We start from the raw sequence: 25,857 nt of genomic DNA on the forward strand, positions 1-25,857 counted from the left end.
CATGCAAATTGGCACAGGGACAAACTGATTAGAGGTTTAAATGCATGGCTCAGAGTGGTGTGGGAGGAAGGGGTTTTGGTTCATGGTGCATTGGCACCATTACTGGGAAAAGAGGGTGCTGTTCCATTGGGGTGGGCTGCGACCACTGTCCTGGCGAATTGAATAACTAGTGCGGTAGACGGCTTTAAACTAATGAAGGGTGGGTTGGAGGATTCAGGGAAGAGTAAATTTAAAAGCAGTGCGAGACATGTCAAGGCTCTAGAGCAGAGTAGAGTTTTGGGTAAAAATAAGGACAGAGAGTAACAAAGGTAATAAGGCATCACTGACTAAGATGATATCAGGGGAAAATAGAAATATGTCAAAGCTAAAGGCACGATATTTGAATGCATGAAGGATTCGCAACAAAATAGATTAATTAATAGCGCTGTTAGAAATTAATAGGCTTGATCTAATAGCCATAATGGAGACGTGGTTGTAATGTGGCCAAGGTTGGGAACTAAATATTCCAGGATACGTAACTTTTAGAAGAGATAGGCAAACTGGAAAGGAGGAGGGGTAGCCCTGATAAAGGATGGGATAAAGACAGTAGAGAGAAAAGATCTTATGCCTGAAAATCAAGTAGTAGAATCAGTTTGGGTGGAGGCAAGCGGCAGAAAACATTGGTGGGAATTGTTTATAGGTCCTCAAACAGTAGCTGTAATGTAGGGCAGAATATAAATCAGGAAATTAGAGGCGCATGTACCAAGGGTAATACAGTAATTATAGGGGACTTTAATCTACATATAGACTGGGCAAACCAAATTTGCAGTAATAGTGTGGAAGACAAATTCATGGAATATATGCAAGATAGTTTTCTAGATCAGTATGTTGAGGAACCAACTAGGGAACAGGCTATTTTAGATCTAGTATTGTGCAACAAGCAAGGGTTAATTAATAACCTTGTAGTAAAGGGGCCTTTAGGGAAGAGTGACCATAATATGATAGAATTTGATATTGAGTTTGAAAGTGATTCAGTTAAATCCAAAACTAGGGTCTTAAATCTAAACAAAGCAAATTACGTAGGTATGAGGGGCGAGTTGGCTAAGGTAGATTGGGAAACTACATTAAAAGGTATGACGGTAGACAAGCAATGGCTAGCATTTAAAGAATTAATACATAATTTACAACAAATATACATTCCTTTAAGAGACACAAACCCCACTGAAAAAGTGGTCCAACCGTGGCTAACGAGGAATTGAAGATAGTATTAGATCAAAGGAAGAGGCTTAAAATTTTGCCAAAATGATAGTAAGCCTAAGGATTAGGAGGATTTTAGAATTCGGCAAAGGAGGATCAAGAAATTGATAAAGAAATGGAAAATAGAATATGAGAGTAAACTAGCGAGAGATATAAAAACAGACTGTAAAAGCTTCTATAGGTATGTAAAAAGGAAAAGATTAGCGAAAGTAAACGTGGGTCACTTACAGGCTGAGACGGGAGAAATTACAATGGGGAATAAGGAAATGGCAGAGAAATTAAACAAATACTTTGTGTCTGTCTTCACGGAAGAAGACACAAAAAGCTTCCTGGAAATAGTGGAGAACCATGGGTCTCGAGAATGAGGAACTGAAAGAAATTAGTATTCGTTTATAAAAAATTAAAAAAAATAGTACTGGAGAAATTAATGGAACTGATAGCTGATAAATCCCCATGACCTGATGGCCTACATCCTAGGATTTTGAAAGAGGTGGCTATAGAGATAGTGGATGCATTGGTTGTCATTTTCCCAAATTCCATAGATTCTGGAACGGTTCCTGCAGATTGGAAGGTATCAAATGTAACCCCACTATTTAAGAAAGGAGGGAAGAGAGAAAACGGGGAACTACAGATCAGTTAGCCTGACATCAGTAGTCGGGAAAATGCTAGAATCTATTATTAAGGACTTGGTAACAGGGCACTTAGAAAATAATAATAGGATTGGGCAGAGTCAACATGGATTTATGAAAGGGAAATCATGTTTGACGAACCTGTTAGAATCTTTTGAGATTGTAACTAACAGAATAGATAAAAGGGGAACCAGTGGATGTGGTGTATTTGGATTTTCAGAAGGCATTCGATAAGGTGCCACACAAGAGGTTTTTAAACAAAATTAGTGCTCATGGGATTGGGGGTAATATACTAGCATGGATTGAAGATTGGTTAATGGACAGAAAACAGAGTTGGAATAAACGGGTCATTTTCGGGTTGGCAGGCTATAACTAGTGGAGTATCGCAAGGATCAATGCTTGGGCCTCAGCTATTCACAATCTACATCAATGATTTGGATGAGGGGACCAAATGTAATATATCCAAGTTGACTGATGAGACAAAGCTGAGTGGGAATGTAAGTTGTGAGGAGGATGCAAAGAGGCTTGAAGGGGGGATATAGAAAAACTTTGTGTGTGGGCAAGAACATGGAAAATGGAATATAATGTGGAGAAATGTGAAGTTATCCACTTTGGTAAGAAAAATAGAAAAGCAGAGTATTTTTTAAATGGTGAGAGATTGGGAAATGTTGGTGTTCAGAGGGACCTGGGTGTCCTTGTACTCGAATCACTGAAAGTTAACATACAGGTACAGCAAGCAATTAGGAAAGCAAATAGTATGTTGGCCTTTATTACAAGAGGATTTGAGCAGAAGAGTAAAGGCGTCTTACTGCAATTATATAGGGTGCTGGTGAGACCACACCTGGAGTATTGTGTACAGTTTTGGTCTCCTTACCTATGGAAGGATATACGTGCCATAGAGGGAGTGCAACGAAGGTTCACCAGACTGATTCCTGGGATGGGGGGATTGTCCTATGAGGACAGATTGAGTAGACTAGGCCTATATTCTCTGGAGTTTAGAAGAATGAGAGGTGATTTCATTGAAACCTGCAAAATTCTTACAGGGCTGATGCAGGGAGGATGTTTCCCCTGGCTGGGGAGTCTAGAACCAGGAGTCACAGTCTCAGAATAAGGGGTTGGCCATTTAGGACTGAGATGAGGAGAAATTTCTTCACTCGGAGGGCGGTGAATCTTTGGAATTTTCTACCCCAGAGGGCTGTGGAGACTCAGTCGTTGAGTATGTTCAAGACCGAGCTCGATAGATATTTGGATATTAAGGGAATCAAGGATATGGGGATAGTGCGGGAAAGTGGAGTTGAGGTAGAAGATCAGCCATGATTTTATTGAATGGTGGAGCAGGCTCGAGGAGCTGAATGCCCTACTCCTGCTCCTATTCCTTATGTTCTTATGTAAACCAGTAAATGATTGCAAGAAACTGAGCTGGAATATTGTTCTGGGAGTGAAGCTGGTTTTGAACCTCTTGTGCACTGTGATAGAATTGAAGAAGCCAATACCAAGATAAATCTGTGAGATAAATCTTTTGTCACCTCAAGGATATCGAAGCCTTCAAATGTGGCGTCTGCTATTAAAACAAAAGTGACAAGCTGCTGGCAGATTGCCTGTGTGTCAAAGCGCAGAAGAGCAGGCATCTTCTACATCTCACTGTAACTGGCCCGCAGTACCTTTTGGAGATTTAACATTGAAGCTCAGTGTGACAAAGATTGAATTCGGCTGACTGTGCGCTTTAATCACAGTTATGCTTTGCGAAGTATAACTGTCAATTTCTGTAACCTTTTTGAAGCTCGCTTTTAGGTTCCATGGTGAGTCTGGGTATAAGAAGGCACATCAGTAATTGTAAAATAATGGTGATTGATTGTTGCATCAACATCCCGCGAAGCAGCAAATTCCCAGTTCTGGATATTCACTTCAGTACATTGGAGCTGACTGGCTTCATTTGTTCTGGAAAGGTAGCTTGTGCCTTAACGAATGAAAACTTGCATTTATATAGCGCCTTTCACGATGTCGGCACATTCTGGTGTGCTTTACAGCCAGTGAAGTACAATCTTCCAGTTTGGCAGACCTGATTTAAATAAATGAGCCGAGTACGCCCACTTTCTTTATGCAGCGATTCCCTTTTGTGGGGACCTTTTCCCCTCTTTCCATCTCGCCTAAGGAAACTGCTCGAGTCTCAGATAATGAAGCCCCTAATGGGCTGCCGATTGGGATGCTATCAGCTGGTTGCCAAACGGATTTACATGTGAAAGAAGCTGATTAGCATAATGGAAAACAGCATTTTACATTTCAGATTAGATACCAGATGAAAAGAGAAACACTAGCTGCTTTTTACGTTGCGGCCTGGCCTTGGGATAGTGAGCTAATTGCACTGTGTTGCTGCATTTGATTCCGGATGACGCAGGTAGTCTTCATTGACACCTGTTCTGCATGTGTGTAGACTGACCATGACATCTTGGCCAGTGAGCATGTATTCAGTAGTCACATTGTGATGTGGCTGAAGAGCAAATATCCACGTATGTATGTGATATGATATTGCATCATGCTGTCGCCACCTAAAAACACTGCTGATGCGGATGGACCAGAATGTTTCCAGACCCCAGGAAGGCAATTGGAATGACCCAGTTTAAAAAGAAATGTCTTTTTTTAAATGCGTGAAGCTATTTTGAAGCCAATAGCTGCATGAAACCTGCTCAATGGGAGCCAACAACTGAAGAAGATGGAAAAGCAGCTGCTGATGCCTCAAATCTGAAATATAAACTTTCAATGAAGCACTTTCTCTGAGCGGAGTTGAACCAAGTTTATTTCAGCAATGGAATCTCATTGAAGGTCGCGCTTTTTCATGCTGGCTGTGTCCATCACTAGCCTGCATGGATTCAGGAGGCCAACTCAGTGTTTGCAGGGACTGGGGTCCTTAACTGTAGGGCAGATTTTTAGCTTCACATGTTCATGGGTCCACCACGCTGTCAGTTAATGGTGGGCTGTACAATGAAGTGCAGCGGATAGATGGTGTCAGCTGGGCTCCTGTCATGCAGCAGAGATCTGAAATACATTTGCAACTTGTAATTATGCAGTTTTTTTTCTGGGAATGGTCTATCGGCAATTATAGCGCAACTTATTTCATTGGTCTGTGTGGAAGAGTTTCAGCCACTCCATCTATCATCAATCATATCATCGGCCTTATTTGGAGCTGCAGTGGAAGCCACTTTACTTTGGTGCACTCTACTTCCAGTGTCTCTGCATTTATGTTAGGAAGGTCAAATCCTAACAACTGCAACAGCCATGGCAATAGATGCTGAAAGCAGAGGAAGATACAAGGTGAAGGGAAGAGAGCGGGCCAGTGGAATTAGTTCTGGGTTACTCTACCAAAGCCAGTGCAGATAGGATGGGCCAAGTGTCATCCTTCGGAGCTGTAAATTTCTACAGTTCTTTGGGTTTTCATTCAACTGACTTTATAACTCGCAGGTCAGGCAGCATCGGTGGAGAGAGAAACCGAGTTAACGTTTCAGGGCGATGACTTTTCATCAAGAGTTCTGATGAAGGGCCATCGACCTGAAACGTCAACTCTGTTTCTCTCTCCACAGATGCTGCCTGACTTGCTGAGTGCTAACAGCATTTTCTGTTTTAATTTCAAATTTGTTTTTGTAACTTTATACCTCCTTCGACTGGTTGCAGTCGAGCTTTCTTTTGTAAGAAAACAATTCCATCTCTGTTTATATGCTGGGAGCAGTTGCTATGTGACTGTTTATCATTTTAGACTTTGATTTATCTTGTGCCTTCATGTCAAATTCCCAAAGCATTTAACATGGTGACTGAATTTCACACATTAATTTATAATGTATGCACTCCACTTTGGCTCCTGGTGTGAGGCCGTTCATGTATTTGGGGGAGGGACGGAAGTGCTTGGACTTGATTAGTGGCCTCAACTTGTTGCTGGAAGGCCTGTGCTTGGCTTTTTTCGCCCCCAACACACACTCGGGGTGGGATAGCAGAAAGATGGAAAAGAACTCACGCTTGTGACTTAGCACATCCTTACGTATGTCGCAAGACATATCAGTTTACTTTTTGAAGTGCTGACACTTTTTTAATAAAACCTAGCAGCCAATTTAAAAACATGCACCTACAAACAGAAAATTCGACTGCATGTGGGACCACAAGCTCCCTATTAACTTGCCGCTTCAATTTTCCTATCGCTGTCCCACTCTGACCGCTCCATCTTTGGCCACCTACACTGTTCGGATGAAACGCAACACAAGCTTGAGGAACAGCTCCTCATCTTACTATTAGCCACTTTATAGCCGCCTGGCCTTAATTGACTTTAATAATCTTAACTGCAGGAAACTTTTTTTATCCGGCACGGATGGGACCGACGTGGTGCCGGTTCATCAAAAATTCCGGATAACCGAAAGCTATAGTAAAAGATACGGCGCTGAGAGCTCCGTATAAAGCAACAAACCCTGTTGCTTAACAGCTTCAGAACAATGGCCACAAGTTGTAAGCGTCTCTGTAGCTTAGCAACAGCTGCAGCCACACCCTTGCATAGCAACAAATGGAGGAAGGCAAGTAATAAAAGTTACATGAACCTACTCCTGAATTTTGCCGGTTAACCGAGATTTCCGGTTATTTAGGTGCTGGTAAATCGAAGGTTTCCTGTATAGCTCCCACTTTCTCTTCAGCAGGCGGTGCTGATGATGTGGGATGGGTGTGATCGGATTATTCCTTGGCATTTAATGTGAGTTGAGGTATGTGGAAATTAAATTGGAAGTGCAGAATAAATTGCAATTGGTCATTTTGCATTTTGTTTGAAGTTTTGTTGCACACTCGCAAAGGTGACTTAGTCCTGTTCATTTAGCTTAAAAGTTGTAGTTCCTGAAGAGCATTCTTTTGGGGGCGGGGGGAAGCCTCAGCCAAGTGCTGAAGGTTTGAGTTACAGGCAAATTGGCTGGTAATTCAGGCTTTACTTTCGCACGCCCCCTGCCCGCAGAAGCTTTGACATCATCACAAAGCTCTTGCATTCTGTCTAATACAAATTATACCAGTAAACTAAATACTGACAGGCGTGTAAGAAGGCAGGTGTTTATGCAGAAATTGCAGTGTTGCTCTTCAATTTGGGGTATGTTGGAAGGTCCCGAATTGCAATTGGGCAATGCTTGCGGGCAACGTTCCCTATTGGCTGCGCAGTTCTCTGCCGGTCCGCACAGACCGCAGTGTTAAAGTTCGCTCGTGTGCGAATCTGTAAATGGGCCGCTTAAAGTGGTCGCGTATCCCCCAAAAAATTACAGGGAACATTGCTTGCAGGAATTGCACATTTGAGGCAAATACCTCTATAAAAGGGGGAATATGAATTTAATTTTGTCTCCAGTGGTGTTTAGGTGAAGGCAAATGACATTTTATTTAGTGGCGTGATTAACGACACTGATGAGGTCACTTCTGGATTGGGCCGTCTGATGATGTCATTTCCTCACACACAGTTCAAAGTTCCAGGAGCTCTGTGCCTTACTGCTGTTGCTGCTTGAAATCAATCGGTGCTGCTAAATTATCATTATTCCTTTTCTAGTACTCTCACACATCTCTTGAAGTGGCAGCCTTGGGTCAGTGGGAGCAACCTTGCATTTGAGTCAGAAGATCATGGGTTCATTCCCACTCAGAGGCTTGAGCACGCAATCTACCTAGTTTGATGCTGTTTGTGAATTTGACCAGTTTGCATTGAGCTTTTGAATTCAACTCATTAATGTAAATTAGAAGCACCAAGAATCCCAGCACTGATCCTGGGACACTATGTACAGCTCTTAACTTCCAGAGCTGATTCCACCGAGTCCTTAAAAAAAAAAAAAAAAAAAAAAAAAATTTACATATTTTTGGTTGCCATTTTTTCCTAAGTTATTGAACTTTGTAATTGGAGGTTTTTGAAATGGTGGCACCGGGTAAGAGGTTCTGAAACAAGTACGTTGGTTGAAAAGGATTGTTTGCAGCACAGTGATGCTGGACAACACTTCTGTCTACAAAAAAACTAATTTCATCAAGAGGTTCAGCTGACAAATATGAATGACTCCGAGATTGCTCTAGGCTATGTATATATTTAAGTGTGTATATATATGCGGTACCATGCACTTTAGAGGGAGAGGAGTCATTTAGTTTGCACCTGTCTGGCAGTGGCAATTAGGATACATATTGATCGCCAGTTTTTTTTAACTTTAATGTCCACGTGGAAAGAATGATGGCTGCATTGTAATCGTTGTAAGTTTAATTTAAATCTCATTGTAGTTATTTTTCTTGCTAGGCACTTGTGGTATTGTATGGATCAGTATAGCACACGTAATGGAATTCATGATTCACCTTGTGGGCTATGAATAAAGCCCGGCCAACTCCTGTCACAACGTCTTGTTTGAATCTCTGCAGGTATGCGCTATAAGCGCCGTGGCGTAGATGAAAATGGAAATGTGGCGAATTATGTGGAGACTGAGCAGTTAATCCATGTCCACAGTCACACGCTCTCGTTTGTCCTCGCACGTGGGTCAGTGCCAGTGTTTTGGAGTCAGATTGGGTATCGTTACAATCCTCGGCCGCGGTTGGACAAACGTAAGTGAGAAAAGTGGATCTTTGCACTTCAGTGTCAGCAGGTGATGGAGAATTAGCACTGTTGAACAGAGCAATGCTACTATGGCTGAAGGAACCAATTGATTTTGTATTAACAGAAAATGCTGGAAATACTCAGCAGGCCAGGCAGCATCCGTGGAGAGAGAAACAGTTAACGTTTCGGGTCTGGGACCCTTCATCAGAACTGGAAAAACCTGGAGATGTAACATATTAAGCAGGTGCAGAGACGGGTGGGAGGTGGGGTGGTGGTGGGGGCGGTTTAGGAGGGGAGGAAGGAATTGAAAGAACATACTGTACTTTTGTAAGAGGCAGGAAGATAAAATGTTGCAAATGGAAATGGCAAAAATCATACAGCATGAACAATGGGGCAGGGATTATTATCTGAAATTGTTGAACTCGATAATGAAGGGTTCCAAACCTGAAACGTTAACTCTGTTTCTCTCTCCACGGATGCTGCCTGGCCTGCTGAGTATTTCCAGCATTTTCTGTTGTTGTTTCAGATTTCCAGCATCTGCAGTATTTTGCTATTGTACAATTAATTTTGTAAACTGGTTCACAGAGTGGTTAACAAGGGATGAGTGCAATGGATGGGCTGCACTACAACATGTGAAAACAAAATGTACCCATCATGTTATCGGTGTCCGATTCCAGTACCTCCAGGTTTATTAGCTTCAGTATCAGCTATTCAGCCCATCTTTAGACTGGTGCAAGATCCTGTCACCAGCTGCCTTATTTACATTTGCCCAGTGCTAATCAAACTTTCCCTGGTTTGAAGCATACTTCACAGTATTAATGATGCCTCATAATACCAGATTGTGGAATAAGGAAAGATCATTTGGCCTCTGAACTTGCACCTTCCAATTGACCATTAATTTGCACTGTTTAGAGTATATAGTAATACATAAAAATGTCAACATGGAACAGGCCATTCGGCTCCACCAATCTGTCACCCTTTACGCAAGCAAATAGTTCTAATCACATTTACCCACCCTGTTCCCATGTATCTTCAACCCTTTTCCTCTTTCCACCTATCCAATCTAATCTTGAATATTGACATAGTTTCGGCCTCAACAACTAATCCTGGAAGTGATTTGCACCTCCTCACAACTGTGTAAAGAAGTTTCTCCTGCACTCAGTTCTAAATCCTTTACATTTTGTCTTCTGTCTATGGCCCTTAATTCTTGCTCCTCAACTATTAAACAGTCTACTTCCATCTATCCTGTCCCATCCTTTCATAAACTTCTGTCATATCTCCCCATAATCTGTGACGTTCTAATGAAAAAGACCCAATTTTTCAAGTCTCCCTTCGTATTTGTATTTCCTTATACCAGGAAGCATCCGACTGAATCTGCATTGTACCCTCTCTAAAGCCTCAATATCCTTTCTGTAGTGTGGAGCCCAATATTGCACGTAGTACTCTAACTGAGATCTTAAGGTTTTATATTGACTCGTTCTTTCCTCTTGGCTTTTGCATTCTATACCTCATGATAAAATGTAAAATTCCATTCGCTTTTTCTTTACAGCTTTATCAACCTGAGGGACTGCCTTTAATGTTCTGTGAACTTGTGTTCCCCAAGTCCCTCTGCTCTTCTATAGCACTGAGCCTACTTCCATTCAGAGTATAATTACTGTTGTGTTTTTTTTTCACCAAAATGTATCTCATACTGGCATTGAATTTTATCTGACACTTTTTAGCTCATTTTCCCATCTTATCAGTATCTCTTTGCAGCTTCCTTGGTCTTCTGACCCCATTACTCACGCCTAAGTGCTCTGGAAAAAACTGTCCTTAACTCCTACTCTCCGTTTAGCCCCTTCTAAACAAATTTTGATCCAGTTTGCTCACCTTCCACTAATTCCATTATCTCTTGATCTTCTCTAGTAATCTCCCGTGTGGTACCTTGTCAAAGGCTTTCCTAACACCCATGCACCCTACATCCACTGCATTTCCCCCATCTACCATGTCTGTTGTCTCCTCTGTAACTGGCCGAATAAGGTGAATAACCGCAGGGAAAACTTTCGAGCAAAGATGTGTGCTGACGCCATCAGCTGTCCCGCCACCCCCAACCGCACTTCCTGAAAGCACTCTTCCATGCGTGCATCGTTTGTGAATATTTTCACGCTACTTTGACGTATTTTGCTGATCTCTTCGGACAAAACTTGTGTAGTGTTGTTTAGGTTTATATGTATGTTTGGCTGTCTGTCCAAATATCCTGAAGGAAGTACTCTTTTAAACTTGGCAATTCTGCAGCAGCTAGTTTGACCTCATCAGTACCATCTGGATCTTAATACTCCCATCCCTCATGGAAACCTTGTCAGAATTCTGAGACTCCAGAGTTAAATATTGGCAATTCAGTGAAAAGCTCAGCACATGTAAATGAGATGGACTGGTGGTTACCCTTGAAATCTCAAACTATCATACCATGACATCTGTTATTACATTGTGAAGTCCTGTAGCTTTGAATTATGCCATAGTCCTGTAATAAAAGATGAAGTGTTAATAAAACATTAGCAAATATTTTTTAACGGCTGACTTGGGAGACATAAAAAACATTCTCTGCAAAAGGGTTTTCTTTTATTATGTGAGCTGCTTAAAAGAAAGCCATAACCAATTTATGTTCTGAACAAATTGTGGTACAGTATGTGGCGGAGCATTCCCATCTTTCTAGCTTCTGCTATGCCCAGGAGCCCAGGCCACTGATTTCATCACTGCTCCCATTGCTTACCTCGTTTTGTTGGAGCAGCTGGCTGGAGCTGTACAGAATCGGGACAGACGGAGCTGCCAGTTGGTGAAATGCCCCATTGAGCAGCTCCTAACTGAGTACTGACAAAACTCTCCACATGTGAATAATAAAATCTCATTTACCTACAGACTGGATACACAGAAGCCTTGGAGAAGAGATTTCAACTGCGAAAATATCACTCTTGTCTACTTTGCAATTTGTTTGTTTCGCTCCACTTAATTTGTTGTCATAGTTCTTGGCATCAGTACTCCATTTAATTTGCTGTTCTATTGTTTACTGTCGTAAACCTACTTAATGTGGGATGTTTGTAAATCTATTTGTATGTCGTTGCACAACCATGTGTTTTAAAGCCATTTTAATGACTTTAAAAATAAACCTCCCTTCTCCCCTTATGGTCCTTACCTTTTTGAAGATTGAGGGGTCAGGAGGTCTGCTCCAAGACTTTTACCTGTGCTGCTTTTGTCTCCCTTTGGTGGTATGGTGATGGTCGAGGGCTTATTATATGAGGAATAATGGCTATGTGCTGAAGTGTCATTGTGCTAAACCTGAGCAGTAGGTATTTGAAATGAATTCTTTCTATTTGGCAGTAATGTGCCTGGCGTATATTGGTGCAGCACCGCCATACGATAGAAGCTCCGGGCTTCTAGTGAGATGTTTCCGCCTGAAGTAAAAAAATTCGTCAGGGATGTTGCTGCAAAAGTTGATTTAGATTCACTGCAAATTCCCAGAATTATTACCCTTCCCTGTAGATGGGGCAGTGCCTTTCACTTCCAGTTCTCTCCACGCTGTCTGTAGATTGTTCCAGTGTCTGTTTTGGTAATTGAAATGTTTTGATGTGTGCAGCTGAGAAGGAGACAACCAGCAAGTTTGCAGCACACTTTGAGGAACAACTGAAAATTTATAAGAAGCAGGTGAGTTACTTCCTTTTCATTATCGTCTCGATAGAACTCATTGGAATTAGTGTACTGAGCAATTCCAAGATTGATGCAGTTCAATAAACTCTTCAATTTTTAGGCTGTCTGTAGTTTTTCTATTGACTTCTGTATTTTGGTATATGCAATTTTTAATGTATCAAATGAGCTTTATGCACTCCATATATCCTTAAGACCCTTTATTCTTGCACAAGTCAACAGTAATATCCAATTATGAAGCATCCTTGAACACTGCCATTGTGACTGCTCTAACAATTGCCCCAGCATATCTGTAGTTATTTGCCAATGTGTCTGTATTGTGCTGTGCCTTGAGTCGTGTGGGCAAATAATATTCCTCTTCTCTTTCCCCTTCCCACTCCAAGCCTCTCAGCTCTTCAGTTGGTCGTTGAGTTGTTCAGGAATGACATCTTGTTGTTAATGACATTGTTTAGATTAGCAACTTGCCACATGGAGAATTGCTGAGGCCAACCTGTGCTCTGGCGTTTGGCAGCAGAACACGACGGAGCAGCAGTTGCTTGAGCTGCTGCAGTGCCCTTCTTCATCCTTTGCTTATGTATAAGTATGGAACAATTCCATCTGCAGTCTGTGGTGCAGTCACAGATGTTGATTTTTAATGTAAAAACACCGGTGATGTTCATAGTTTGATTAAAATTAGTTCCTTAAGTGTTTGTGTCTGCCACTAAAATGTGAAATAGGACTTGATGGGTGGGGAGGGAAGTGATTTATTTAGTACTAGCTGAAGTGCCCGGCGGTGCCGAGGGTTTTTTGAGGGCATGATGTTGGAAGAGAGAGGGAGAGCGACTGGGGGGGCGGAGGGAGAGCGACTGGGGGGGGGGGGGGCGGAGGGAGAGCGACTGGGGGGGGGGGGCGGAGGGAGAGCGACTGGGGGGGGGGGGCGGAGGGAGAGCGACTGGGGGGGGGCGGAGGGAGAGCGACTGGGGGGGGCGGAGGGAGAGCGACTGGGGGGGGCGGAGGGAGAGCGACTGGGGGGGGGGGCGGAGGGAGAGCGACTGGGGGGGGGGCGGAGGGAGAGCGACTGGGGGGGGGCGGAGGGAGAGCGACTGGGGGGGGCGGAGGGAGAGCGACTGGGGGGGGGGGGCGGAGGGAGAGCGACTGGGGGGGGGGCGGAGGGAGAGCGACGGGGGGGGCGGAGGGAGAGCGACTGGGGGGGGCGGAGGGAGAGCGACTGGGGGGGGGCGGAGGGGAGAGCGACTGGGGGGGGCGGAGGGAGAGCGACGGGGGGGCGGAGGGAGAGCGACTGGGGGGGGCGGAGGGAGAGCGACGGGGGGGGGGCGGAGGGAGAGCGACGGGGGGGGGCGGAGGGAGAGCGACGGGGGGGCGGAGGGAGAGCGACTGGGGGGGGGGGGGCGGAGGGAGAGCGACTGGGGGGGGGGGCGGAGGGAGAGCGACTGGGGGGGGGGGGGCGGAGGGAGAGCGACGGGGGGGCAGAGGGAGAGCCGGCTTCAAGGGCAGAGAGAAACGCCGCCGCTCATCAGCGCCTCAGAGCCGGCCGGTGCGCAACCTACCGCGTGAGGCCCGGCCGGACTGAAGTCGCGCTCCAGGCCGAAGTTGAGGCGTGCGCTGACTGCCGCCCCGCCCGCCTTTACTAAGATGGCGGCGGTGGCGACGTTCGGCTCAGGCCCGCCCCCTCCAGCCTTCACAAAGATGGCAGCGATCGCGGGCCGCTTGTTGAGCGCGACGGGAGGTGCCTAGCTCAGGCATGGCTGGGCAACAGGCCCAGGCTTCGAGGCCTGGAAAAACGGTGAAAGGTAGGAAAATTAGAGGTTAGAGAAAAGATTTACAAATTAATTAACTTTTTTAAAAAAACAATTTGTTTTAAAAGCAACTCTTTTTTTTGCTGGAAATGTACATTTGAAAAGAAACACACAGAAAAGGGGAAAAAGAAATGAAGAGTTTGGAATCAAGATGGCGGCCACTCACCTCATTTCAGAATGATAAGGCCCGCCCACACACGTCAACCGTCACATCACTGAAGTGTAGGATTGGTCAATCGTCCTGTCACTCGACACACGCTATGAACCCGGCCCCGCGACGTAGCGATTGGTCGACCGTCGGGTCGCTCGACTGTACGATTGGTCAACCTTCACGTCACTCGATGCTAATGAGCGGAATTTTGAACGTTTTTTGGATACCGTCGGCACAATTTTTGTCCGACTAAAAAGTAAATACGCCTACAAGATTCCCCTAATGATGAGCTTTCTTTTGATATAACATATGTGTAGGTACGCTCTATAACTTTTGATTGTATAGCCGGACAGACAGAGACATATACTGTTTTTTATATATATAGTGTTCTAGATGCTCTGTATATTGTGTGTGTGTGTTATTGAATCAACAATCCATGTGAAATCAGTCTGTCACTGTTTAATGGTCCTGGGTTTCACTCTTGCTTTGGCCTGTTGCAATCTTTGTTTATTGCTCCCAACTCGCCAGTTTATGGCCTTATTTTGCGTGGGCTTATTTATGAAGCATTTCATAGATTCAGAAGCAAACACTGACTTGGCTTAAGCCCACCGAGCTATATAAACACTTTATGATGGCATATCCTCCACCTAGTTTCATAATCCTCGACAGACACGTGTAATCATAATTTCCTTTTTGTGACGGTGATTCAAGTTATCATGTGGGAACTGTGTTTATCCAGAGATGTTTGGGGTACTTGGTATTATTTGAATGTGTTTTAATTCTGTTGTTCCAGTGCTCCACTTGTGTGCTATAAGCAGCACTCCAATTTGTAAAGCAGCACCAACATCAACAACTTGCATTTATATAGCGCCTTTAATGTAGTAAAATCTCCTGAGGCACGTCACAGGAGCGTTATCAAACAAAATTGGACACCGAACCACATGGGATATTGGGACAGGTGGAGAGAGATTTTAAGGAGTGCCTTAAAGAAGGAGGGAGGGGTAGAGGTTTCGGGAGGGAATTCAGAGCTTAGGACCTAGGAAGCTATGTCCACCAACAAACTTGATGACATGCTAATCTTTGCACTAATTAGTAACTTTGCACTAAATGGGATTCCAGCCTCTGTTAAAATGAGCCTTTAATAATTTGAGACATTGCATTCAATTGATGTTTTTGTTCAATCTCTAGGTTATTGTCAGCCTAGTAGATCAGACTGGAAGAGAGAAAATAATTGGAGATGCCTTTCTTCGACAAGTTCTGCTCTACAATAACCCAAGCCTCACCTACGTGACCTTTGATTTCCACGAGCACTGGTAAGAACCAAAGACTATGATTATAGATTGTGATTTAAGATCTTTACATGGCTGTTCTCGGACTTAAAATAGTTTTTTTTTTTAAAGACGGCTTAGCCTGCAATATAGTGCAGCTAATAAGACTGGTATTTGATGTGCTGTCGACTCCACTTTGTTACAAGGCACAGTGATCTGAATCTAACTGGCACCCAGGGGATACAAAAAATGTGGGGGGGGTTTTCTCCTTCCAATACAGCATCAAAGTTAGCCAGATAAATTTTATTTTTGTTCTCCCCTCTGCCCGTGTGGATGGTTAGGTACCAGGTATCTCCCTTTCCTTGCTAGAATTCCCAGTCTCTTCTCTGCTTCTCAGCAGCTTACAGTTCTAAAATCCCATGATTTCCTTTGGTTCAATATTTGTACGATTTCGGGAGTGCTGGTTTTTCGTATAATGTTTTTAAAAAAAAAAAAAAACTTAATTTCACTTTATCATTTAAGTTGTAATTATTTTTCTAGACAAAAATTAATCAGCAAAAGAGACAACCATGTGCAGTTTTGATTAATGTTGTGCAACAAATGTGATTTTCACTGTTATGATAGTGTTTTAGTGGATCAGACTCTGCTCGGGCAGTTAGATTCAGGAGAAAGTAAAGGCAAGCTTCAAACCAACTCTCAGACACCAGCTGTCTGAGTTTTCTGTGGGCTGTTAGCATTCAGAGCCCAGTGTCTGTTCATGTCTTCGGTTGAAAAATCAACAGAGCTGGTATTTAGACAGTCCTTGCTCTTGATCACTCACTGTGGTTTTCATTTGCTGCATGATCCCACAATCCGGATTGGGAGTGGTAGAGATGGAAAAAGGTGTAGCTAACTGTGTGAGACGATCATTTACAGTGGAAGAACAATTTGTCTTGTGTGCTAGTGTAATAATTTTCCATCTCACAGTGAATATCCAAACAATAATGTTTGTTTTGGATGACCTTGTGATTTTTTAAATGTTTATCTTAATTTTTAAATACATAACGGAAATGATGTAATCTTTTAATTAGCAGTCACCAGGATATAGTGTAAATATTTTTTATACATGCTAGCCATTTGGTTGGGAGGGGTGGGGGAAGGTTGTCGTTCAACTGAACAATGATCTAAACGAGACATTTCTGGCTATTTGTGTTTAAGAAGTTAATAAATGAGTACCACCAAGGCAAGTGACTACCAAAATAAAGTGCTAAGAACTGCCAAAAATTGGACAGCAATTATTCCTGGAGCTCGGGTAGCAGAGCTGTGTATGTAACAGAGGAGGGAGAGCCCAGTGCATACTGGGCTTGTAGTCTTTCCTATTCTGAATTAAAATCGACCTTTTGCTGTCGATTCCTTGCAATTTCACATCACTATTTTTGGTCTCCGTTTATCCGTCTGTGTAAGACAGCTACACTGTCGAACTAAACTACTAGAAAAGGCATATTTGATTCTTTCAGATACCATTCCCTCATTGGGAAATATGGGGCCAGAAAAAATGGTGATTTATCAGGCTGGACCCAAAGGTTAAAAAAAAAAAATGTTCTATTGTCTATCGTACCTCTTGACCATTTCAAACCAGCTCCCTCTTGAATTTGCCGACGCTAACTGTCTCCTTGGGCAGTCTGTTTCACACAGTTACCACGCTCTGTGAAATAGTTCAACCTCCGCTATCTGTTTGCCTTCCCTTTTCTGAGCTTTGATTCCATGGCCCCCTGATTAGAGTATGTCATATTAAACAATCCGAGTTCAGTTTATCTTGACCGCATTATAATCTCAAAGATTAATGAGGTCTTCCCTGCGCCTCCTGCACTTCAAGTGTAAAATGATTGGCCAACTGTTTTGAGTTCCCATTGGAGAGCGTGTTTGAGTCTGATACACTCTACTGCAGTCGAAGCTAATAAATTCATTAATGCTGATGGGCGTTTTTAATGTAGCAGGTTATTAAAAAGAATTATTTACACAGCCTAGCGACTATTTCACACAGCAACCTCATGCCCCATTGCACTGCCTTTCGCCTCATTGGAACTGAGCTCTTTTCCTACCTCGCCTCTTTGATGCTTTTATTCCGACTGCCACAGATTTGTTGGTGTCAACAGTGGGGCTAGTGGTGGACTGGTCCAGGGACGGCTAGCATTCGGGTCTGTCAGGCACCTTCACCTAGCTGCGTTTATAGTAGGCTTTGCTGTTAAATTTCAGTTTACAAATCTACATGATGTATCTGGGCTTAAATTCCCAATGGCAGGAACTGGACCATGTCGAGTTGTAGTGGCTTCTGTACAAATGCTTAATTTTCATGTTTCAGATATTTGTAACCCTGCCAGGATAAACTATTCTTGGCTTGAAAGGCAGCATTACTGTACAATTCAAAATGCGGCTTGCTTGTTTATAGCTGATTAAGTCGGTGTATTTCCTTCGCTGTGGGGAACCGCAATGGCTGAGGGAGCAGCACCCAGGAATGCAGGAAATTTGAATCCATCGATTGTAGTGGCTGAAACATGAATAAGCTGCCTTCCTCTTATCGAAACATATAAGATTGTGAGGGGGCTTGATCGGGTGGATGCGGTGAGGATGTTTCCACTGATGGGTGAGACTAGAACTAGGGGGCATAATCTTAGAATAAGGGGCTGCCCTTTCAAAACTGAGATGAGGAGAAACTTCTTCACTGAGGGTAGTAAATCTATGGAATTTGCTACCCCAGAAAGCTGTGGAAGCTGCAACATTAAATAAATTTAAAACGGAGATAGACAGTTTCCTAGCAGATAAGGGAATTAGGGGTTACGGGGAGAGGGCAGCGAAGTGGACGTGAGTCTAGATTCGGATCAGCCATGATCCTATTGAATGGCGGGGCAGGCCCGAGGGGCCGTATGGCCTACTCCTGCTCCTACTTCTTAAGTTCTTATGTTCCTCGCCCCCCCCACCCCTAATCTGCTCAGTGCTAACTCTATCCACCATCCTTTAAAGTGCTCAGAAAGTCTCTGGATGTAATGAGAGCGACAAGTGTAAGTTTCATTAGTCTTGCGTGACTGCTGCTGTTTCCTTGTAAAGATTAACTTTTTAAGAAAACCACTCTCTTACACCTGTGTCCTAATGTTTATATTTAAAAATGATTTGCGTTTAAACCAAAAACTGCTTTCTTTCTTTCTAGTCGAGGAATGAAGTTTGAAAATGTGCAGACTCTTACGGATGCTATCTCCGATATCATCACAGACATGAAGTGGGGCTGGTCAGTATCTCAATTTATTACCATTCAGAAAAAGGTGCATGATTTACTATAGTAGTAAGTGGCCTTGTCGTAATGAAAAGTTCACCAAACCAAAGACGAACTGTGCTAGGCTGTCCAAGTGCCACTACATTATGAACATTCACTCTTGATTGTTTGCACTGTGGCAGTAAAGCTGTTTAGACTCGTAAAATATCATTTTGATCATTTATCAGTGTGTTGAGGGTCAGTAATCCTCACCACATTATGGGATGTCTATCATTATCATCACAGCTGCCCTGGACTTTAGGAATTAACTGTTATCTTTACTTTGTTACAATAGTTCATTAAAACATTTTTGATTTTTAACACCACCTACTGTAGTCTCAGCTGGCACTGAGAAGTTTGTAAAACTATGCATCTACAGGGACTGTAAGACGGACGGGGTCAATATAGGAATCGGCATTGCGATATTTACAAGTGTCAATTCTTGCCCCTAATTCACACGTGCGAAGATTGCGTAGGAGAAGTGCCATTCCCCTCTTTGCAGGATAGGACAGGAAATTGGATGGTGAGTCACTGAGCTGTTCCTGCACACAGTGCAATTGTCAGAGGCCTGGGAGCACATCTCTGGAAATGGTGAGCGCTGTAAGGACTCAACAGGGAAAAGAAAGATCAAACATTGCAGCAAAAAGTTTTTAATTGTGTACAGAGTGATGCATTGGGTTAGTGCTCTGAGGTTACCTGGGTTCAAATAGAGTCCAGCTTGATGGGATGAAGGACTCCTTTTCCATCTATAGAGGTCCGACAAACAATGAGATTGTGCAGTCTCAAACCAGCTTTGTGGGTGGTCTACACGTAACTGCCCAAACACAGCCTAAATTCACACTTCGATTCAGGTACATTTTTGCAACCGGGGGGTCGTTTTTTTTGAGGTTAGGATTAAAGCATTTATTTTAGTAAAGGGGCACTACATTTATCTCATGCCTGACCTGGGAATGCTTGGAGCTGCCTTTTGGGTGCTCCACATAGTGTTCAATTTCTTAACTCTGATGTGATGAGCATAAATATTTCAACATGTGCAAACTGCTGCTGATCATGATATGACACATCTGTTGTACTCCAATATTCACTTTATTAACTTGTCTAGTGTGTTTCTGCTGAGTGTATCAAGCTCGATTTATATATTTTTTTTAAAAGTGGCACTGGAGACGCTGAAGTTCTGATTAAGTGTAAAAATATTAAAATACCAAATGATGAAATATTTTGAGAAATACATCATGCTTGGTTCCAAATGTTGGAGGATATATCTGTATCTTTATCAGCGTATCTCCAATGCCCATTGTCAGACTTTTAAAACAAATAGTCATCACCAATAAGCAGACATTTTGCATAGAACTCCTCCTGATGCAACATGAAGTCCTGCTCCAGTGACGTGTATGAGAGTGGGCCACTCTGACCGAATTGGATGGAATGCCATAATTGAGGGATGATGGAGATGCTGACCAGTGTACAGATATCTTGTCTTTACTTCAGATTTTATGCCTATAATTCCCTGTTGAGCAGAGATCTGACTGAAGTGCCCAATTTTACAGTTCAGTGAACATTCAGACGACTTAGTGTAGTGAAAAATATGCAACCGTTTATTTGTCATGGGATGTATGTCGCTGCTTCCCCTTGTACATTTCCGGGACAACAGTATCACTGTAGGTGGCTTGTACCTTTTCAACTCCATGAAACCACACTCCCACACAGAATTTTCACTGTTAAATAAAGAAATTGTTTTTGTAAGTCACAGTTTCTGAGCCAGCAGCTTGTAGCCCTACTCTGCACTGTGGAAACAGGAAGTGTTGGCATTCCCCACTGGTGGAAAGAACGTTACAACACAATCATCTGGCGCAGAACACTTGTTGGCAGAGGATTGATTCTCTGCAAATGCTGGCATTTTCACTCCAAGTGAGGATTGTTTTGTTCTGGCGTGATCACAGGAAAAGCAAACTATTGTTATTTTGATTTGAATAACAGGGTTGACCAGGCAGGAGAGATTTGCAAACAGGAAGGAATCTTCAGGGTGAACTGCATGGATTGCTTGGACCGGACGAATGTGGTTCAAGCTGCAATTGCTCGAGTGGTCATGGAACAACAGGTATGAAATCACCAGGTAATCTGTGGTTCAGAGACTTCAGGGGAAAAAATACAATATTTGAGTTTCTCTAATCTCAAATGTCCTCACCAATTTCATGTTTAACATTACTTTCAATCTTTCTCTTCCCTCTAACACCCCTCAAAATGTAAAGATTTTGTGTGAACAAGGGTATTGGGGTTATTGTGTAATGTTGCACTGAATGTGTAAAAATATGAATTTATCCTGACTCTCTCAATTCTTTCGTCAGTAAAATTCAAACTATCCACTTTACATATTCACTGTTCTCCTCCGTCGTTAGTCATCACTTGACAAACTTGCAATGATTACACATTAATTGGCAATTCTTCAGAGATGTCATTGCATAGCAGCTGAATTCAGCATCCAACCTATCGAAATGAAGGTTGCCACCAGGAAGAGAGAAATTTAAAAAGTGTCCCATTAGCTTCACAGTAACCTCTCTAACTCGTGTATCCATTGTAACTAATCGATACTCGAGAGTGACTACCAGATGGTCGTCTCATCTTGGACTCTGACTGCAACCCAATCATGGTAGGTACCAAACCCTGGTTATACGAGTTCTTGTATCCGACCTCCAGGTAGCTGTTGGCCAGGTCACCCTGGTTATACGAGTTCTTGTATCCGACCTCCAGGTAGCTGTTGGCCAGGTCACCCTGGTTATACGAGTTCTTGTATCCGGCCTCCAGGTAGCTGTTGGCCAGGACTGTTTCCTCATCAGCTGTGCGATGGACATCTGCTGTCAGTGTGGTGGAAGGGCAGCATGCCAGCTGCCTTCATTTTGAACGCTCCTTACCAGCCTTGCTCGTTCTTGCTAAATCCAAGTCCCCCTCCCCCGCCCCCCGCGCTAACGTTGACTGGTCGGATCCCTCCCGTCTTTCCACCATTACCGCTTTCTGCCACAAATCCATCTCGTGGTTGGATCCTGTATCTTACAAGTGGATTGAAAGAAGCCCATACGAGTGAAAATGGATTTTCAAAAAAGAACAGCAAAGAAGTGTGAGGTTTCTTCTGACTGCTGCAGGACTGTGGTTTCAGTGTAGCTTTTCTGGTTCAATTGAAAATTCATTAACCTTACTACAGTTCTCTAACATAGTAACAGAAAAACACACGCAGTGGTGTGTTCAGATTGTGAAGAGAATCAGGGTAGATTGGTAGGAGCATGAATAAAACTTGTAACTTGTATGGAAATACTGACTGGTGATAGCAGGTATCACCAACCTCTCAGAACTGCATTACAGCACCAGTATAGTGGCTTGGGTCATGAGCTTCTGGACGAAGTTGCTTTTGGTTTCAGGTGCCTTGCGTGACTGTTTCAGAACTGAAGCAAAACACAAGATGGAAAGTGGTATTGTAGGCCCAACCCATACTTCTTTAAAGAAAAAAAAGTTACAAGTTCTGAAGATGCTGTTGCATTCATTGTATTGATGCCTCAGTCGTTTTTTTTTAGCGCCTTCACTCCAGAAAGTTTTAAGAACTGAGAGCATATTGTGCAATAGAGGTCTTCTCCAAGATGGAGCAAAACCTCCCAAAGCACACTTCTTGTCAGCTAATCACTGAATGATATTGGGGCTTTGCCGAAAGCAATGATTGGATACAGTGGGTGGGGGTTGTTCTGCAAACCATATAAAGCAGATGTAAGTTAAATCCAGTATTGAATTAGAAGGTTAATAGAATCTTGAATGTACCCTTCAGTGTTACTGTCCAACATATGTCCTTTAGACCTGTGGTTCAATCCCAGCTACATTCTTAACTGGTCAACCCAGAGCCTCGCTCAGTGAATCCACTCCGGTTAAAGTAGTATGGGTTGGGCCTACAATACCACTTTCCATCTTGTGTTTTGCTCTTAATTTTTACTAATTCAATTTAAGATGTAGATTTGAGATTTCAAACTTTATAACAATGTATCCATTGGTTTAAGTGATTTAAAAAGTTAGGTGTGAAATGCACAAGTCCTTGGAGGGGCACTAAATTTGCACAGTTAATATTACAGTTGTGACATCGATATTGACCATTTTTCTCCAGGAATGCGTCATTCATCTCGGAGCACGCTTTGTATTAAGTCTTGCTGATTATGTTCCATAGATTGGCCGGGAAAGTTATTGTAAGCTGAAAAACTAATTCTGGAGGGAACTGTTAGATCTGTGTATTTTGATGTTGTGTGTCCTTCAATAACTAGACAAGAGACTGCAGGGAACAATCAACAGGTATTTACTGGATGAGGGTTACTCTAAAACTAAACGTACAGATCCCTACTCAGGGTTTATATACAGGTGTGGTCACTGCCGGTACTACAGTATACAGGAGCTGTAAAAAGTAGTTCTCCCCTTAAAGGTACATACACTACAATTCCTCCCCTTTTTAGATTGACAGTACCATAACATTCATTTAACAATTAACACTTTTAACATGCACATTAACTGAAAATAGTCCATTTATAAATTCAGTCTTTGGGGCGGCTTCCTGATCCTTTCTAGATAGCGCCTTTCCTGAATGTCTGGTTCTTGGTGCGGAGGCCCCCTGTCGTCAGTTGGTTCATCAGCTTCCGATGCTACTGTTTCTGGGTAGATGCTACCTGTATGTCGGGTTCATCACCAGGTGCGCGAGACATGGGGTTGACTCGTTCCTGTGACTCTAGGATCTGGTCGACATGGCGTCTCACAATGTTCTCCCCAACTTCCACTGTGTACATTAGTGGCCCCTGCCGTGTGCATATCGTTCCTGGTTGCCATTTCTCTGTTCGGTAGTCGCGGGCCAAGACTGGTTGCCCTACATTGAAGCTCCTTGTCGGCTTCTCATTGATGTGCTGGAATTGCTTATTCTCGACATCTCTTCGTACATTTGGTCTGAGCAAATCCAGACGAGATCTCAACCTTCGGTTAAAGAACATCATGGCCGGGGTCTGGTTGGTGACTGCATGTGTCGCATTTCGGTAGGCTAACAGGAAATTGTCCACCTTATGCTGCAGTGGAATGTCATCATCGCACATGGCCCTTACTGCTTTCTTAAAGGTTTGTACGAACCTCTCAGCCAATCCATTTGTGGCTGGATGATACGGGGCGGATGTGTAATGCCTTACCCCATTCCTTTTCATGAATCTTCGAAACTCTTCGGACACAAACTGTGGTCCGTTATCGGAGCAAATCTGCTCTGGCAAGCCGTTCCTGGCAAATATGGTCCGTAGGACTGCAATAGTTTTCTCTGTGGTGGTGGATGACATTTTGATCACCTCAGGCCATTTAGAGTGCACATCCACGGCTATTAGAAACATTGAGTCCATGAATGGACCAGCAAAATCAATGTGCACCCGTTGCCATGGAGATGAGGGCCACTCCCATGGGTGTAGAGGGGCATGTGGTGGTGCATTTTGGACCTTCTGGCATCCTGAACAGCTCTTTGTCAAGTCCTCAATTTGCTGATCGATCCCCGGCCACCACACAAAAGCCCTAGCAAGGCTTTTCATTTTCACCCCTCCCAGATGACCTTCGTGAAGCTCATTTAGCACTCTCTCCCTTAACTTGGGTGGAATTACCACTCGGGATCCACACATCAAGGTCCCCTGGCATACTGACAGCTGTTCTCTTCTGGATGAGAATGCTGGCAACAGTGAGTCGCCATGTGTTGGCCATCCCTTCACCGTCAAGTCATATACCCGAGACAGTGTCGGGTCATTTCGGGTCTCCTTCTCTATCAGCGTTAGTTACTGGCAAGCGTTCGATTATAGTCGAATAAAATATTTCGACAGGATCCACTGCTGGTGCTTCCTCCGCAGTAGGCAGTGGCAGGCGTGATAGCCCATCAGCGTTTCCATGCTGTTTCGTGCCCTTATACTCGATTTCATATTGGTTCGCCCCTAGAAAAAGGGACCATCTTTGTAGCTGTTGCGCAGTCATCACCGGCACGCCCTTCTTTGGATTAAAGATGGAGACAAGTGGTTGGTGGTCAGTCAGCAAGGTGAACTTCTGTCCGTGCAGATAGTGGTTGAACTTTTTCACTCCCCACACTAGGCTGAGGGCCTCCCTGTCAATCTGGGCGTAGTTACGCTCGGCTGAGGTTAGTGACCGAGACGCAAAGGCTACCGTGTGAAGGACTGGCATCACACGCCAACCGAATTGGTAGTGCTGGGTTGAAATGAGCCAACACCTCTTTTGATGTGATCAATTCTTTGCACTTCTGGAAAGCTCGTTTACATTTGTCATTCCACTTCCATGGTACCCCCGTTTGCAGTAGGGTGTTCAGTGGGTGTAGTACTGTAGACAAATTCGGCAAGAACTTATGGTAGTAGTTCACCAGCCCGAGGAACGACCTCAGTTGTGGCACATTTTCTGGTGCTGGAGCCTTGACTACTGCCTCAATCTTTTCAGGGGACTTATGTAACCCCTCTTCATCCATAACGTGGCCACAATACGATATCTGCTTCTGGAAAAACTCGCATTTGTGGCGATTTGCTCGGAGCCCATATTCCTTCAATCTAGTGAGCACCTGCTCCAGGTTGGCAAGGTGCGCACTGTCATTTTCGCCCGTGACCAGGATGTCGTCCAAATAACACTGGGTCCCTGGAATCCCTTGCAGGGCTTGATCCATTGCCCTTTGCCAAATAGCCGGAGCTGATGCTACCCCGAACACCAGCCGGTTGTATTGGTAGAGACCTTTGAGTGTTGATCGTGAGGTACTGTTTCGAGGCTGCTTCTACCTCCATTTGCAGGTACGCCTGGGCCAGATCAATCTTAGTGAAGCGTTTCCCTCCAGATAGCGAGGCAAAAATATCTTCAATCCGCGGAAGCGGATATTGTACCGTGTGAAGGACTGGGTTCACTGTCACCTTAAAGCCCCCACAGATGCGAACTTTCTTTGGTTCCCCAGGCGTATTACTCAACGACCTCTTCATTACAGGAACGATGGGTGTGGCCCACTCGCTCCAGTCCACTTTGGACAGTACTCCTGAACGTTCCAAACCTTCCAACTCTGCTTCAACGGCTGGGCGGATCGCATAAGGGTGGTGTCTGGCCTTAAAAAAAAAAAAAAAAAAAAAAACAACAACTTTGGGCTTGCATTTTCCTCTATTTTGATCGTCGCTGTTATGCCTTTTAGTGTTCTAAGTCCCTCCTGGAACACTTCTTGTGCGTCAGTTAGCATTT

At 43.7% G+C, this 25,857-nt stretch overlaps 1 protein-coding gene across 3 annotated transcripts in view; it reads left to right on the top strand.

Moving 5' to 3' along the window:
• The window catches only part of inpp5f (inositol polyphosphate-5-phosphatase F), a 287,343-nt gene that overhangs the window by 223,490 nt on the left and 37,996 nt on the right, over positions 1-25,857 (top strand). For 2 of the 3 annotated variants that reach the window (XM_085994542.1, XM_085994540.1), the window contains 5 exons: positions 8,256-8,435; positions 12,038-12,105; positions 15,241-15,365; positions 18,505-18,582; positions 20,584-20,704. In XM_085994542.1, coding sequence (XP_085850668.1) covers positions 8,256-8,435; positions 12,038-12,105; positions 15,241-15,365; positions 18,505-18,582; positions 20,584-20,704 — 572 coding nt within the window. The remainder of the gene's footprint in view (positions 1-8,255; positions 8,436-12,037; positions 12,106-15,240; positions 15,366-18,504; positions 18,583-20,583; positions 20,705-25,857) is intronic. The other variant, XM_085994541.1, reaches the window with a different exon arrangement.

Source organism: Somniosus microcephalus, chromosome 8 (genome assembly GCF_052327205.1).
Source record: "Somniosus microcephalus isolate GS21.2 chromosome 8, FLI_Smic_1.0, whole genome shotgun sequence".
NCBI classification, from domain to species: Eukaryota; Metazoa; Chordata; class Chondrichthyes; order Squaliformes; family Somniosidae; genus Somniosus; species Somniosus microcephalus.